We start from the raw sequence: 17,721 nt of genomic DNA on the forward strand, positions 1-17,721 counted from the left end.
TCAGAGTTGATGGGAAGATGGATGGAGCCAAATACAGGGCAATCTTAGAAGAAAACCTGTTCGATTTTGCAAAATACTTGAAACTGGGGCGGAGGTTCACCTTCCAGCAGGACATTGACCCTAAACATACAGCCAGAGCTACAATGGAATGGTTTAGATCAAAACATAATCATGTGTTAGAATGGCTCAGTCAAAGTCCAGAATCAAAGCCAATTGAGAATCTGTTGCAAGACTTGAAAATTGCTGTTCACAGACGCTCTCCATCCAATCCAAATCTGGTAGAGAAATCCCCAAAAACACCTGAGGTACCTAGAACTGAAACCTTGTCAGTGGCCCAAAAGAAGGTTGTTAAAGAGTTTGTGAGTAAAAATAGAGACTTTTTCTCTCACCTGCCTGGACTCACCACAGTTATACAGCATGACATGATTACGGATCCAGACATCCGCATAAATGTAAAGCCCTATAGAATACCCAAAGCTAGGCGAGAAGCAGTTGCAAATGAAGTTAAGAACATGTTAGTGTTGGACGTGATAGAGGAGTCCCATAGTGTTGGTCACAAAGCAAGATGGAACTATAAGGTTTTGTAATGATTTCAGGAAGTTAAACAACGTGTCCAAATTCTATGCATACCCAATGCCTCAGGTCAAAAAGCTTGTTGACAGATTGGGAAGTGCCCGAGGGGTCTTTCCAGTATAAGCGGATGCCTTTTGGTTTGCATGATTCTCCTGCCTCATTCCAGAGAATGATGAATAAGATGTTAAGACTACATGACCAATATGCATCTGCCTATTTGGATGGTGTAGTCATCCACAGTGCGGATTAAGAATATAATTTTCCCGGGAGCAAGTAGTAGTAGATTCCCTTAGAAAAGCAGGACTGCCAACCCCAGAAAGCGTGCCATTGGCTTGGAGGAGGCCAAACACATTGGTTCCTCACTCTTCAAGTATTTAAGTTTACAGTGGAGCATACAACTGGGAAACTTCAGAATAATGCAGATGCCCTTTCCCGTGTTCATTGTCTGGGGGATATGTGACATTATGAAAGGCGAGGTGATTAATGAACGTTTTGTTTTACCTTGCATGCGTTCATTTGCAGAAAACTAAGGTAGAATCCGGTCTGGGTTTTTCCAGCCACCTTGGCTGCTTATGTGAAGTTTGCTTTGTAAGAGAAAAGGTTTGCATTATCTTTCTTTTGTGGGTGACTGGGAGAAGCCCTTCATCAGTGAGTTAGGAACCTGCAATGTTCAGTTGCTGCCTGGATGACACGGATATATTTTCTAATTTTGTTTGTGTTATTTTCATGTAACCTTTTAAAATAAAACTGGCTACAAGTCCGATTGTAAGAAACCTGCAGTTTGTACTACCCAGAGAAGGTGGTCCCCTTTTAGCTAACCCCTGATAATAGTTTATCTCTCATCGCACAGGATTGATATTTGCGATCAAAGAGACATCTCACAATGAGATTCTCCATGAGAGTTCTTGGCCTCATAATAGTCCCCTTCAAGGCTGTAACATTCACCCAATTTCATTCAAGACCTCTCCAACAAAACATCTTGTCAACTTGAAACAAACATTCTCCTCCTCTCGACCTACCCATGCTCCCATCCAGCCAAATATAGATTTCCCTAACTGGGTGAATCTTAAGTCCAGGCTTAAAGTGATTGTAAAGCTTTAGTTTATCAATAAAATGATAAACATGTTAACCTTACCTGCTCTTTTGCACAGAGTAGCCCATATTCTCCTCTCCTCAGGGTCCCACGCCAGCGCTCCTGGCTCCTCCCTTCTGTTGGGTTTCCCCACCGCAAGCAACCTGCTATGGCAGCATCCAAACCAAGCTGCTGCTCTGTGTGTCCAATTACACATTGAGCTGTGACTTGGCCCCGCCCCCTCCATTTCTTGATTTTCTCACAGACTGATTGAGTGAGTACCCGGAGAGGCAAGGCTGTAGTGTACATCACTTGATCGAGATGGGGCTCATGTTAATATTAGGGGGGGACTGCTGAACGCTGAATGTTTTTTACCTTTATGCATACAATGCATGAAGGTAAAAACCTAGTGCCTTTATAACCACATTAATGATAGGAAAGTCTTTCCTTCCTTATCACTGGAGAGTGATAAAAACAGATGCCAGTCTCTCAGGCTGAGGAGGAGTATTTCAGCCCCTCTTGAACCATGGAACATGGTCACCCATAGAAGCCAAGCACCCTGTCAACATCCTTGAGCTCAGAGCCAATGGCTATGCAGTATTGGACTCCTTTTCTGAGAGGACACCTAATCAGGGTGTAGTCAGACAATGCCATGGCTGTAGCCTACATCAACCATCAAAGAGGAGGCTCCAGGAGTCATGCAGCCATCCAGATAATCTCCTGGATAGAAACTCACTGTCCAAAGCTCTCTACGGTCCACATCCCAGGAGTGAACAACTAGAAAGCAAACTACCTCAGACACCACTTCCTGGATCAAGGGGAATGGACCCTTTACCCATACATTTTCCATCTGATGTGTAAGAAATGGGGGACTCTGGATAAGAACATCCTAGCCTCCATAATCGACAACAAATCACCTCTGTATGTGGACAACACCTAGGATGAACTAGCGCTAGCTTCGGATGTCCTGATATTTCCTTGATCTCAGTTTAGGGTAATCTGTGTCATTCCCTCAGTTCAAACTCTGTATTGTCTGCTCAAAAGGATAGAGCAAGAGACAAAGACTGTGGTTCAAACTGGCCCAGGAGAACCTGGTACACAGACATACTCAGACTTTTAACAGACAGCCACTGGCCTCTCCCCAGCAGGCCAGATTTACTGTCTCAAGGACCTCTATTCTATTCTGCTTCTCAGTCTCTGGCTTTATTTGCATGACTTCTGAAGCCAAGGTCTTAAAGTGGTTGTAAACCCACTCCGATCCTTTCCAAACTACTGCCATAGTGGTTATCTATACAGTACATGCCTCCTGCATGTATCCTTACCTGTCAAATGTCTCCCCTCTGTCTGTTATGAGACCCAAAAAACTGCAGATTCTGTGGGAAGGTCTGTTATCGGGAGCTCGGTGAGTGGATGTCAGTAGACTCCCCTCCCACCTCTATACTCCCCTTGGCCAGGCATCGATATTTCTTACACTGAACTTCTGCTGGTCTTGTGGATTATACCCCATTATCACTAACATCCAGTCAAAACCCAGGAAAGTCACCACATGACTTCAGCATGCCCAATCATGCTGAGGTGTGGAGCAGCCAATCATGGGGGAGCTGGAGAAGAAAGGAGGAGGGATGTGAAGTACACAGAATGTCTCTCTCACATGAGATATGTAAATCACCTCTCACTCACAGCAAGGGGTGAGGGAGGGACATTATTTCTCTGTCTGTCTGTTTTTATCTCACTGAAAAAAGATAAGAGGACTGCTCAGAGCTGGATTAACTCTTCGTAGCAAGACTGGGCACAGATGACATAAAATCCTATATGTACAAAGTGTTTTTTTTTTTTTTTCGATTTCCATCCACTTTAAGAGATAAAGGGGTCTCTGAGTATGTTATATCCACCTTGTTATTTTATATTTATTTTGTTGTTTCCTAAACTTTTTTCATTATCACTCACCTACGCAATTACAACCCCCCTTTTCCTTTACTATAATGTTGCTAGTATGCATCGCATACTAGCACATTATGTGAAATTTACCTGAAAACAAAGCATTCCAGCGATACACTGTCATCGCTTGAGGCCACTTCAATCTTCACCTATCTTCCTTTCGAGTTCACGGACTCCGATTGTGTGACTGACCGGAGCCAAGATGAAGTCACTGCCGTGCATGCGTGGGGGAGCTGCCGTTTACGGCACAGGATTCTGAAGGAACAGCCTGAGAGACCAACAGGATCTGACAATCCTATGTTCTTACATGTACACTATATGGGTCCTGCCCTCCTCTTGTTTCTCTAATTGAGTGCTGTAGATTTTCAGGAATGTTATGGGAATGAAACTTATAGGCAGATGAGCTGTGAGGCAGGTGGACTTAAAGAGACACATTCATAAGAGGATTGGATCGCTGAATTTGGAAATGCTAACCTCCTAGATCTCATGTTGATGCTTTAGCTTCAGTGCTGTCTTGGTCACTGACCAAGAACAAGTATAAGAAAGAGGTCTGACACTTATTTAAAGCATGCTTATACTAATCTTTGATTTAAAAGTACCTAAATCAGACACAGCCAGGCAAAACACCAAGCAATAAGCTGAGAAGGAATATGTGCTTAGAAAGAGATATATAGATATATATCTATATCTATATATAGATATATCTATATATACACATACATACATACATACATACAGTGCCTTGAAAAAGTATCCATACCCTTGAAATTTTTCACATTTTGTCATATTACAGCCAAAAACATAAATGTAAGTGGCACATACTTGTGAAGTAGAAGGGCAATTTTACAAATAAATATGTGAAAAGTGTGGCATCCATTTGTATTTAGCCCCTTTACTCTTGATACTTCTAACTAAAATCTAGTGGAACCAATTGCCTTCAAATGTCACCTAATTAGTAAATAGAGTCCATCTGTGTAATTTATTCTCAGTATAATTACAGCTGTTCTGTGAAGCCCTCAGGGGTTTGATAGAGAACCTTAGGCCCCCGTACAGACGAGGGGACATGTCTGATGAAAACGGTCCGCAGACCGTTTTCATCGGACATGTCCGCTCGGAGATTTCGGTCTGATGGTTGTACACACCATCAAACCGAAATCCCCGCAGACAGACAGCGCGGTGACGTGGCGGTGACGTTGACGCCGCCACGTCCGCAAACCCGGAAGTAAAATAATTCCACGCATGCGTCGAATCCATTCGACGCATGCAGGAGATTTCTGTCAGCTGGTTAGGTGTACTAACCAGCGGACATGTCGGACGGACAGGTTTCCAGCCGACAAGTTTTAAAGCCTGCTTTAAAACTTTTGTCTGCTGGAAACCTGTCTGCTAGGCTGTACACACGGTCAGATCTGTCCGCTGAAATTGGTCTGTGGACCAGTTTCAGCAGACATGTTCGGTTGTGTGTACAAGGCCTAAGTGAACAAACAGCATCATGAAGGCCAAGGAACACACCAGACATGTCATGGATAAAGTTGTGGAGAAGTTTGCAGGGTTAGATTATAAAAAAAATATCCCAAGCTTTGACCATCTCACAAAGTACTATTTAATCCCTCATCTGAAAACAGAAAGAGTATGGCACAACTGCAAACCTAAGACATGGCTGTCCAACTAAACTGACAGGCCGGGCAATGAGAGCATTAATCAGAGAAGCAGCCAAGAGGCCCATGGTAACTCTAGAGCAGCTGCAGAGATCCACAGCTCAGGTGGGAGAATCTGTCCACATGACAAATATTAGGCTTCATTTCCACTGGCGTTTTTACAGCCACTTTTGTTAGCCTCTTTTACAGCTTAAAAACGCCTGTCCATGTTTATTTTGTAAAAAAAAAAAAAAAAAATTGTGAGCTGGAGCTTTAAAAATGCCGCAGTAGCGGTTTTGAGCATTTTTGAGCGTTTTCGATCGTTTTTGAGCGGTTTTGAGCGGTTTTTAACATCTGTTGTTTTTACAGCTCTACTCTGGAGCTTCAGAACGCCCTGGTCCTGCGTTTTTTTTTACAGCTCAAAAACGCCTATGCCATTTGCAGCTCAAAAACGCCTATGTGGGCATGATAGAATAACATGGACAGGCGTTTTTAAGCTGTAAAAAACGCTCAGAAAAGTGGCTGTAAAAACGTCAGTGGAAATGAAGCCTCAGTCATGCATTCCCTAATCCTTGCCTTTATGGAAGAGTGGCAAGAAGAAAGTCACTGTTGAAAGAAAGCCCCATTTGCAGTTTGCAAGAAGCCATGTGGGGGACACAGCAAACATGTGGAAGAAAGTGCTTTGCCCAGATGAGACCAAAATTGAACTTTTTGGCCTAAAAGCAAAATGCTATGTGTAGCGGAAAACTAATACTGTACATCACCCTGAAGACAACAGGGCTACAAGGAAGCTGGTCAGAGTTCATGGGAAGCTGGCTGGAGCCAAATACAGGGCATTCTTAGAAGAAAACATATTAGAGTTTGCAAAAGACTTGAGACTGGGGTGGAGTTTCACCTTCCAGCAATACAATGACCCTAAACATACAGCCAGAGCTACAATGGAACAGTTTAGATCAGTGGTCTCCAAACTACAACCGGGGGGGGGGGCAGATGCAGCCCTTTGCTTTCCTTTACCTGGCCCTTGGGGCACATTTCCTCCTATGGATACAATACACTATTCTTCCCACTGACACAAACAATAGGGCATAATTCCTGCTACTGACATCAGCAAAGGGGCACTATTTCTCCCATTGACACCAACAATGGGGCACTTTTCCTCCCCCTAAAACCAAAAATGCATTGTTTACTCCCACTGATGCCAGGACAATTTCAATTCCAAATGGCCACAGTCCTGCCCCTCTAAAGTCTGAAGTTCAGTAAACTGTCCCTTTGTTTAGAAAGTTTGGAGACCCCTGGTTTAGATCAAAGCATTTTCATGTGTTAGAATTGCCCAGTCAAAGTCCAGACCTAAATCCAATTGAGAATCTGTGGCAAGACATGAACATTGCTGTTCACAGATGCTCTCCATCCAATCTGACAGAGCTTGAGCTATTTCGCAGAGAAGAATGGGCAAAAATGTCATTCTTTAGATGTGTAAAGCTGGTAGAGACATACCCAAAAAGATATGCAACTGTAATTGCAGCGAAAGGTGGCTGTACAAAATATTGACTCGGGGGGACTGAATACAAATGCACACCACACAATTATGTGCCACTTTGTGTTGGTCTATCACATAAAGTCCCAATAAAAAACATTTACCTTTTTGGTTGTAACGTGACAAAATGTGGAAAATTCAAGGGGTATGAATACTTTTTCGAGGCACTATGTATGTATGTATGTATTTATTTGTGTGTGTATATATATATATATATATATATATATATTATAGCATATAGCATAAATACACACCCGCGCACACACACACACTCCTCTCTTCCTCTCTTCTCTCTACTATTTCACTAAAACCTGATACCCTGTAAGCCTATAAAATGTATGTTTTAGGGCTGTTTCACACTGCTACGGTTTGGCCCCAGCATGGTTGTACCCATGGTTTTCGTGTGGGTTACTCATGGTTTCCCATAGATTTTCTATTGTGTACCTCGTTTTTTGGCGCATTTGTTGAAAGTGCACAAAAAGTACAGCATGCTGCATCTTTGGTGCACTTTCAGAAAAAGCCAAAAAAATGCAAGTCCTAAAAGAACGTCTATGGGAAACCTCAGGAAAACTACAGGTATTCCAGTGCTGTGGCCACACCACATCACTGCAGTGTGAAAGCAACCACAAGAAATGCTATTGTCCTTGTTTACCTGATTATTTATTTTGATTGGTGTTGGTGTAACTGATACAGTTTATATATATATATATATATATATATATATATATATATATATATATATATATATATATATATATATATATATATATATATATTTGGATAATCAGTTTTTTGTCAGCCTTCTTATTGGAGGTTTGCATTCAACTAAGTATGAATAAAGAAAGTCGACCAGAAGTGGATGTATACATTAATTAATTAATTAATTAATTAAATATCTGAAATAATAAATGGGACCTATCTGTTGTTTCTATATAGGTAGTGCCTTAGAGAAGAAAGGAGGCAAAGAGTTTTTGGAAGCAGTAATTGAACTGAAAAAAAAGAATGGACCCTTAGATGTTGCTGGTGGTAAGTATATATATATATATATATATATATATATATATATGTGTAAGTGTGTGTGTCTGTGTGTGTGAAGTGAGTCTACATTTAGGGAGAATCATTAAAAAGTAAAAATTACTGTATCAACCTATGGGAATTTAAAAATAATTCACTGGTTATTATGGTGACTGTGGTTGTGGTAGTTGAGACTTTGTGTCACTGGTCCAGAACAAATATGTGCATCAAAAAAAATTAAGTATGCTTCAGATTTTTCCCTGTGTTTTTTTTTCCTTTTAAATAGAGAGTGATTCTTTGGGGTGCATGTGAACTTTGGGGCTATAGGGATCCTGGATTAAAAAGTGTATCAAATGTCGGGACCTTTTTTTGTGCCCTGTGGAGAAGATTTACTTCTACTTTCTGTCTTGTAGGCGCAACCGGAATTAAGAGGGGATCTCTCTAAAGTGGGGAAAATCCTCTCTTGGACAGTTGTCACCAAAACAGGTTACCCTTTAAAAGATTTCCAGTTCTGGTAACAGCTGCAAATCTCATTGACAATTGACAAATAAAAAAAGAGACTCTTCTCAACTCTCCCCAACAAGGACACATATGGCAGCAGAGGCCTGTTGACTGTTCTGATACTTTAAAACTTTTGTTTTGTCTTTAGATATACTTTAAATCTTTCATCTGAGCCTTGTAGGGGAAGGTATAGAGCAGTTAAAATGCTCTGGGAATGCCAAATTTGAAAAGTACCTGTATTCAAAATATGTCTGCCTATTCAGTCTGCCCCAGCTGGTGTGTGGGATGCTGGTAGCAATCGTTCCCCACCTCATGTCTGTGACAGGAAATGTATGACATGAAAACTTTAGACAAGGGTATCTTGTAATGTATTGTATAAATGAACAGGGGATAGCCTACCTACAAGTAGAGAGTAATGATTTAACTGAAAATCCAGGATTTCCAGAGCCATTGTAGGGTGGAGGAAGATAAATAAAATGCAGTAAAGCCCCATCACCAGATCAAACCCTGTTCTACCCCATCCAAAATACATATTTTTGGGTGGAGTTTATCATTATTCTTTAGGACAAATTGCTTTGATTTTTATTAACTGCTTGCATTTTTGCACTTTATTTTTTTTGCAATTACAGTGACATGCTTTCTCCTAGTACTAGTCATCAAAACATTGTTATGCTTCTACTGTATCATCTGTCAGGTGTTTCATAACATCAGCATTAAGCTGTGAACTGCTGTACACTTTGAACTAGAATTCCTTTACCAACTGTGGTACTGGCTTATTTGTAAAATGCAGAACTCTTACCATTAACCTGCAAAGTTCAACAAACGTACACAGTTTCTAATTTTAAGAACGACAAAACTTAACAGACTCACATCATGGTTCGATTCTAAATCAAGAATAAAAGTCGTTGTGTGAAGGTGAAACATTTAAGCTGCCATATTGGCCACATTTTGCATATAATTCCCCATCTGATTACAGGAATGTCAGGTTGTTTTATTAGATTTCTCTTGAATTTATGATGCATTCTCCATATGCCAAATGAAACAGTGGAACATAAATTAGAACAAATTGGAAATGTCCAGAGCTCAACTTCTTCAATATGTTAGGGAACAACGCCCAACTGCACAATTGTTCTTGGTACTCCCTGTACTCCATGAAATTTATAGGTGACCCTAGTTTTCCTGCAAACACTTCAATTTTGGTCCTTAATGATAGCTCTTTTATGTCTGTGCAAAAAAAGAAAAGCAATAACGGGCCAAGAAGGAGTGTGTTCATACCAAATAAAAGCAGGTTTTCGGTCACCTCTTGAAAAATGTTGATTTGAAGAACACTGGCTTTCAATTACTTGCACATATTGCAATATTAATGCACAGCAGTGTCTTGGACTGTTTAACTTTCATCCTGCAGATGAATCATGACACCAAACTCTGAATATCAACACTTAGGTTACCTTTTATTGTCATGTTTTCTAAGAAATGTTAAACATTTAAATCTCTGCAAGCAATGTACTATTTAGGAGCTTTGAATGCAGAATAGATGTGTTATTTACATAGAAATGTTGTAAAGTATCTTTAGGAAAAAAGGGGAGAATATGGGAATCCCACCTAATAAAGAATAGTGCAGTACTCACTGATATTATCGGGGGGTGCAATCAAAAAGTACAATAAAAAAAAAAAAAAAAAAAAAAAGAGGCAGACTGCTGCACACCCTAAAGAGTTAACTACAAGTTTATTGAAAAAATATATCAAAAAGAACACACATGTATCAGGCATAAAAAATGGGTCCCCTAAAAATAGGTGGACCTACCCAGATAATTCCCCCCCCCCCACAGACCGGCTTATACTGGTAACTAGAATGAGGGAATACTCGATCCTCCCGCAGGAGGGTCCGAGTAAATAAATAGCGCACCCACCCTTCACACAATACACAGATACCCCCCCCCCCCCCCCCACATAAAAAAGCCCAATTGCTAATACAATATATCCCTAATAGTTCCCACACAAGACAGTGGTTTCCTGAATTGACAGGTAAAAAATACCACTATCTATGTAAGGGAACGCAGCAAAGAGGGTAACCAGAGGAAGGACATGAAAAATTATCCTGTATAATGGTAGTGGTAATATACCCCTCCACTAGGACTAGTGACCAACAAAGTAATCAATACTAACAAAACCAGAAGGACCGTGAGCCTGAAATAGCTGAGAAAGTCTCTCATGGAGATCACCATTTAGAAACATATGTAGCTTCCATGTGAATCTGGTTTCATTAATTGAACGTTATTAGGGAGACATTGAAGAGATGGCAGAGGCACTGTAGTTATAGTTTTTCTTCACAATCAATTTCACCTGAAATGCAGTTAATGAGAATGCAACAATGTTACCACTGATAGATATCTGAACTGATTCCCATAAAGTGTGGATATAGTCCAGTGGGTTGCTTAGGCAAGCATGTCCTTGAAGTGGTTCCTTGTGTTGCTTTTGCAGCTTACAGGTTTGGATAGGCAATTTGTGATTAGACAAATGGTATGATGGTTGTAAGTGACAGTATTAGCAGTGATGTTTCACAACACTGTAACACAAGATTTACTCACTGTTTGCTGTCAAATGATAGCTCGAGATCGTAGCTATTCCATCCAGTCTATAATCACACGTTTGCTCAAGGGGTCTGCAGCCAAACCATCCATCCGTATATCTCCATGGTACCTGAAGTGCTGCTCATTATAAAAGTGCTTGTCCGGTGAGGTGATAGTAGGATCTTATATCCAGTGAAGGACAATGATAGATGTCCAGTGTCTCTAGTGATAGTTGGTAGTGCCAATGTCCATAATAGGATAATAAATCTTTAGTCTCCAGTTCAAAAAGTAGCTCAATGCAAAGCATGGCAGTTGTAGTCACTATGTATTGTTCATGTCTCCATAGGATATCTTTTTATGCCTGATACATGTGTGTTCTTTTTGATATATTTTTTCAATAAACTTGTAGTTAACTCTTTAGGGTGTGCAGCAGTCTGTCTCTTTTTTTATTTTTTATTTTTGTTGTAATAGGCATCATTCAGACCTGTGCGCTAAAAACCCTAAGGCCCCGTACACACGACCAGTTTCCTCGGCAGAATTCAGCTTCCGACCGAGTTTCTGGCTGAATTCTGCCGAGAAACCCGGCCGTGTGTACACTTTTGGCCGAGGAAGCCGACGAGGAGCTCGGCGAGGAAATAGAGAACATGTTCTCTATTTCCTCGTTGTTCTATGGGAGCTCTCGCCCCGCCGAGCTCCTCGGCGGCTTCAGTGCTGAACTGGCCGAGGAACTCGATGTGTTTGGCACGTCGAGTTCCTCGGCCGTGTGTACGAGGCCTGAGTCAGAAAGACCCAGCGTTTGTAAGAATGCAGATTTTGTGCAATGATAAGGGGTCTTTGGAGAATATCTATTGCTCCTTTCTACTGAATGCACTGTGTACAGGAGTTTAGAAGTTTACTTCTGAACGCATATCAGATCCAGAGGCCAGTATAAAGAAGAAGAAGAAAAAGAAAAAAAATTTTAAGCAAAAAGGGCAACAATTGTAATACACTATTAAGCTATCAATTGTTACTGTATGGGCCACCAAACGGACAATCATTACACTACACACGTTCTGACAATAATAGAGAAAGTACGTTGTGCTCGGTCAGTAAAAACAAAGCCATTTTGGTTGATATGTACTGTATAATGTTTCTTACATTAGGAGTTACTGGAAAAAAATTATCTCCCTTGTAATACATTGGGGTCAATGTGAAGTTTCTTCCCACTAAACACCAACGTGTAAAGGAGATTCGTCCACAAATGGACCACCAATGTAAAGGGCATTTCTTGCATTGATGACAGTGGAAAAATTCAAAAGCACATAACAATCATTGATGTCATTTTCACTACTAATACAGTATATACAGCTCCCTTTGACCATGTTTCTTACAGGCCTCTCCCATTCAGACTGGACCTGTACACACAAGAGCAGCCTACACACTCATAGGTAGATTCAGTAAGAGTTAGGCCGACTTATCAGTAGATAAGCCGACCTAACTCAGAATCTACGCCGACTTATGTTTAAGCGTATGCAATATTTTGGATGGCCGCTAGGTGGCGCTTCCATTGCGGTCGGCGCATAATATGTAAATGAGGAGATACGCCGATTCACGAACGTACGCCCAGCCGACGCAGTACTTTTACGCCGTTTGTGTAAGAGATAGACCGCGTAAAGTTAGAGCTAGGCCCTATTGGAATAGTAATGTCAAGTATGGCCGCCGTTCCCGCGTCGAAATTCGATTTTTTTACGTCGTTTGCGTAAGTCCTCCGTGAATTGGGATTTACGTCGTTTACGTCCACGTCAAAATCAATAGGCCCGTGCGGCGTACTTAGCCGCAATGCACACTGGGAAATGTAGGCGCCCGGCGCATGCGCAGTTCGAAAAAACGTAAAAGGTCAAGCCTCATTAACATAAAACACTCCCCCCTCAAACACATTTGAATTAGGCGCCCTTACACCCGCCCGCTTTAGGCTATGCCGCCGTAAGATAGCAGGCAAGTACATTGTGAATCATGTACTTGCCTAGCTGACTTACGGCGGCGTAGCCTAAACACGCTAAGCTACGCCGCCGCAAGTTTGCTCCATTGTACCTGAATCTAGCTATCACTGTGTCCCTCACTCATTAGCATAAGCTTTTTTACAGCTCTGACAGATCACATGATCCAATGCAGAGCACTTCAAAGGATGCCACTAGTGAACGATTTCCTCTGCCATTTCTCTGATAACACTGTCCCCATTGACTTGGAGAACAGATGAGCTGGTCCTATATCTGTGGGTCTGGTCAGAGAGAGGTCTGGAGAATACTTCCCAGGTGGCTGTTCCCACCCTAGGTAGGCCACTATTTCAAGCACTTAGAATAGACAGTTGCTACCTATATAATATATTCTTATTTTTCAGTAAAGCAGTTCTTGGTACCATAATTATTGTAGCCATATTTATATAACTGATTACATTTAATAATTTCATCAACCAGTTATATGTTTTTGACTATGTGTCAAGAAAAGGGGTTGAGCGGGGTGGGACTTTGTATGTGCCTCAGAGGAGTAAATAAATATAATACCACAGATAATACCACAGATATAAAATATAAACAACTTTTATTTAACTGCCAAATGGCAGTGATATCAAAAGGATTCAACATATAAAATCAAGTTACAGTTTTGAGCATTTGAAGTTCAGGATGTGCGATTCCCAAGCATTTATGAAAAATATGGCCTACGCGTTTCGCGGATTTCCGCTTCGTCTGGGCCTTTGGAAGTGGCACAATGACATATTGTATATACGGTAGAAACAGAAAATGTGTTGATAGAGAAATATAAATATCATATTTAATTCATTCAATAAATAGACAGGAAAAAGAGAAAACAACAGAAAATGGAGGTAGGGGAACAGGCATATATATAAGAAGAAAAAAAAAACATTAAATACATATTTAAAGTTATAAATAAAAGTATTACAGACTAAATATTGCATTCCATTAAATAAACACTTTGGATTGTGTATATAGGTACATATATGAACAGCGGTGTGTCACAAATGTACAAACAGAGATATTTCAACAAGTATTATCCAGTCATATTAGGATGATTGGATGAAATGCACTTACCAAGAAGGAAACTGTAACCACAAGAAGTCGGCGCGATGAAAAAATTTGAGGCTTACGTGCCCATGAGGACATGAGCAGTTCCCTATATCTATGAAAAGGGGAAGTCCATTAAATGGAGAGAAACATCAAGAAAAAAAAAAGGGGGGAAGCAAAGGGAGGGGGAAGGGGAAATGGAGGGGGAGGGAATGGAGGGGAGGGGGGTGAAGGGGGGGGGGGGCGGATGCCAGGGGAGGAAAAAAAAGTGGGATAAAACGGGGAGTGTGTTAAATTGCTTACCAAAATATAAAATTGCTAATGTTGTGAAAATGCCATAAAGGTGAAGATGAGGTAATATATTTCACTAGTCCATGAATATAATGTATACAGATGCCGGGATGATGGAAGGGCCCAGAAAGCACCTCTAAATATAGAGGGAAATTCAAATCCAAGATCAGCAGGGATCTAGGCAAAGATACAACAAACCAGTGTGTAAATGTACAAAGCAAATGGAGAAGCCCAAAGTGAAAAGACAGACATGAAAAGTTTCCTGTACCGACATACCTTCAGTATTTAGGGGAAACGTCTCTCCTCTTAGTACCTCTCCTATTTTGCCGCTGAGGAGAGAGTGTGAAAGTGTGCTTAATATAGGAAGAACTGCCTGACCACACTCTTGCTAGTAGGTGGAGGGGGAGGATCCTTGGGATCACTCCAATCACCCAGATCACAAGGAAACACCAAAGTGGATCCCTGGGATCTGGAGGGACCGGAGCAAGCCCATCTGCTCACTGTATACCGCGTGGGATGCATGCTTAAACGTGCATGCATTTAGTTCCCCTGGTTCTTATCCAAGTCTTGTGCGTTCCAATGTATGGCGAAGATAGGCAGAGAGCACATCTCCCGTTCCGACTGGCTGTAATTAGTCACCAGAGATCAGGGAGGGAACTGCATATGGCAGACGTGGGCTGGACCTATAGCGGTGGGCGTGCTGATGGCGAGAATGAACCGCATCGTCAGCACGTTGCATTTCACAATTAGTGTAAAGGGTGAGAAAGAACACAAAGTAGACAGCTTAAACAAGCCGTTAGTGTGTGGTGTCCCCTGATGATATTACTAGAAGGGAATGGCAGCAGGGAAACTGTCAAAAACCAAATAATGGTTCAGGGGGCAAATGATGACATTAATGCCGTATGCAGATTCCTGAACAGTGAGCAGACACGGGCGCAGCCAAAAGTCTTACCGCAGCGAGCGCCATTGCGGATCAATGGTCCTGTTGTTAAAATGTATATAAATAGAGATAATAAAACATGTATATAACATACACATACAAAGATAGCACTCGCAGCAAGAAGATGCTGCAAGTGTATAGTTATAAATAAATAAAAAGGAATAATGACCAGTAAAACCAACTGTACATGTGTAAATATACACATGCACATCTAATGTATACCTAGTGTTACTGTTTTCATTTCCAAAGACATATTTTGTTTTCCGTTTGTTCTATATATGCACAGAGTGACCGCTGGTCATTTACATCAAACCTTGAGAGATTTCACATATACATTGTTGAAACTTTTAATACGCATATATGTGTTCACAGAGCGTCTTTGTTCATCCATATTGTGTGATCTACACAACATGTGGGTGCCCACACATGGTGTGGGCTGGCATGAATGAGGTACATCAAATAGAGTAAAGGCAGGACCTCAAGTAGATAAGGAAAGGGGAGAAAAAAAAAGAAGGGGGAAAGAGACAAATTAGTTACAAAAAGGAAGCATAACTAATATCGTCATTGAGTTCCGGTTGATTGAGTTGCCCTGAGTTTAAAAATCCATTTAGCTTCCACCTGTAGGATTTTTTGTTAGAAGTCCCCTCCACGAATGGGGGAATGTATCCGAGCCAGTACCTGGAATTTGAGGGATTGGGTGCTATAATCATGGTAATCTGCAAAATGTTTGGGTATAGGTTTCTCCGTGATGCCTATTTGTATATCTACAGCATGTTCTTTAATGCATCTCCAAAAATTTATTTTGGTTTTGCCCACATAGAATTTACCACAGCCACATGTGAGCAAATATACAATACCAATTGTATCGCAATTTACAAAATGTTTCATAGTTAGATTCTCTCCCGTGGGCAGAATTACATTTCTTTCAACTTGGATATAATTGCAGAAATCACAGTTTCCACATTGGAAGGTGCCACGTGGTAGAGTGCCGCAGGGATCCCTAGACTCCTGGGGGAAAAAGTGGCTGGAGACCAAAGTGTCTCCTAACGACTGATTGCGTTTGTAAATTATATGTGGTTCCGCCTCCACAAACAATTTTAGAACAGGGTCATCTCTTAAAAAATGCTAGTGTTTCCCCAATATCCTTTGTATAATTAGGGACTGATTATTGAATTTAGTAATGGGACGAATCCCTGGGGGTTGGTTCACAGCCCCTCCATCATTTTAAAAAAGAAGTAGATCACATCGACTATCATTGGCATTTTTGTAGGCCCTCTTGAGGGATCTTTTACTGTATCCATGGTCCAAAAAATGTTTTTCTCATCGCGCCGACATCTTGTGGTTACAGTTCCCTTCTTGGTAAGTGCATTTCATCCAATCATCCTAATATAACTGGATAATACTTGTTGAAATATCTCCGTTTGTACTTTTGTGACACACCGGACACCGCTGTTCATATATGTACCTATATACACAATTCGAAGTGTTCATTTAATGGAATGCAATATTTAGTCTGTAATAATTTTTATTTATGACTTTAAATATGTATTTAATGGATTATAAACTCTTTTACAAGTATATGTATATATTTTTTCTTATATATATATGCCTGTTCCCCTACCTCCATTTTCTGTTGTTTCCTCTTTTTCCTCTCTATTTATTGAATGACTTCAATATGGTATTTATATTTCTCTATCAACACATTTTCTGTTTCTAGAGTATATACAATATGTCATTGTGCCACTTCCAAAGGCCCTGACGAAGCGGAAATCCGTGAAACGCGTAGGCATATTTTTCATAAATGTTTGAGAATCGCACATCCTGAACTTCAAATGCTCAAAACTGTAACTTGATTTTATTTTATATTTTGAATCCTTTTGATATCACTGCCATTTGGCAGTTAAATAAAAGTTGTTTATATTTTATATCTGTGGTATTATATTTATTTACTTCTCTGAGGCACATACAGAGTCCCAGCCCGCTCAACCCTTTTTCTTGACACATAGTCCCATATTCTTAGGGGATGGTGCCTCAGTAGGAGCCTCTTGGTATTCCACACACACCCCAACCCCTACACATTATATGTTTTTGACTTTCAATTTGGTGGTGTCTAGTATGTCACAGACAAAACCACTACATGTATTATGATATTGTCAGACCTGCAGGTTACCTAGTTACATAGTGAGGTTGAAAAAAGACACAAGTCCATCAAGTCCAACCTATATGTGTGATTATATGTCAGTATTGCATTGTATATCCCTGTATGTTGCGGTCGTTCAGGTGCTTATATAATAGTTTCTTAAAACTATCAATGCCCCCCCACTGAAACCACTGCCTGTGGAAGGGAAATCCACATCCTTGCCGCTCTTACAATAAAGAACCCTCTACACCAGATATATGCAATAATATTGCAAAACTACAAGTCCCATCATGCATCTGCATCTGGGTGTCAGGCTTGTGGCGGTCAGAGTCTTGCTTTGCCTCATGGGACTTCTGCAACAGCTGGAGGGCTGCTTATTACATATCCCTGCTCTATGCAATTTAGGGTTAAACCCCTTTTCTTCTAATTTTAGTGATTGGCAACGTGTCTTATTA

At 40.8% G+C, this 17,721-nt stretch overlaps 1 protein-coding gene across 3 annotated transcripts in view; it reads left to right on the top strand.

The window, feature by feature from the left end:
- The window catches only part of LOC120932405 (core histone macro-H2A.1), a 210,639-nt gene that overhangs the window by 121,829 nt on the left and 71,089 nt on the right, over positions 1-17,721 (top strand). For all 3 annotated transcript variants that reach the window (XM_040344751.1, XM_040344749.1, XM_040344750.1), the window contains one exon: positions 7,688-7,777. In XM_040344751.1, the coding sequence (XP_040200685.1) occupies positions 7,688-7,777 (90 nt within the window). The remainder of the gene's footprint in view (positions 1-7,687; positions 7,778-17,721) is intronic.

This window comes from Rana temporaria, chromosome 3, assembly GCF_905171775.1.
Source record: "Rana temporaria chromosome 3, aRanTem1.1, whole genome shotgun sequence".
Classification (NCBI taxonomy): Eukaryota; Metazoa; Chordata; class Amphibia; order Anura; family Ranidae; genus Rana; species Rana temporaria.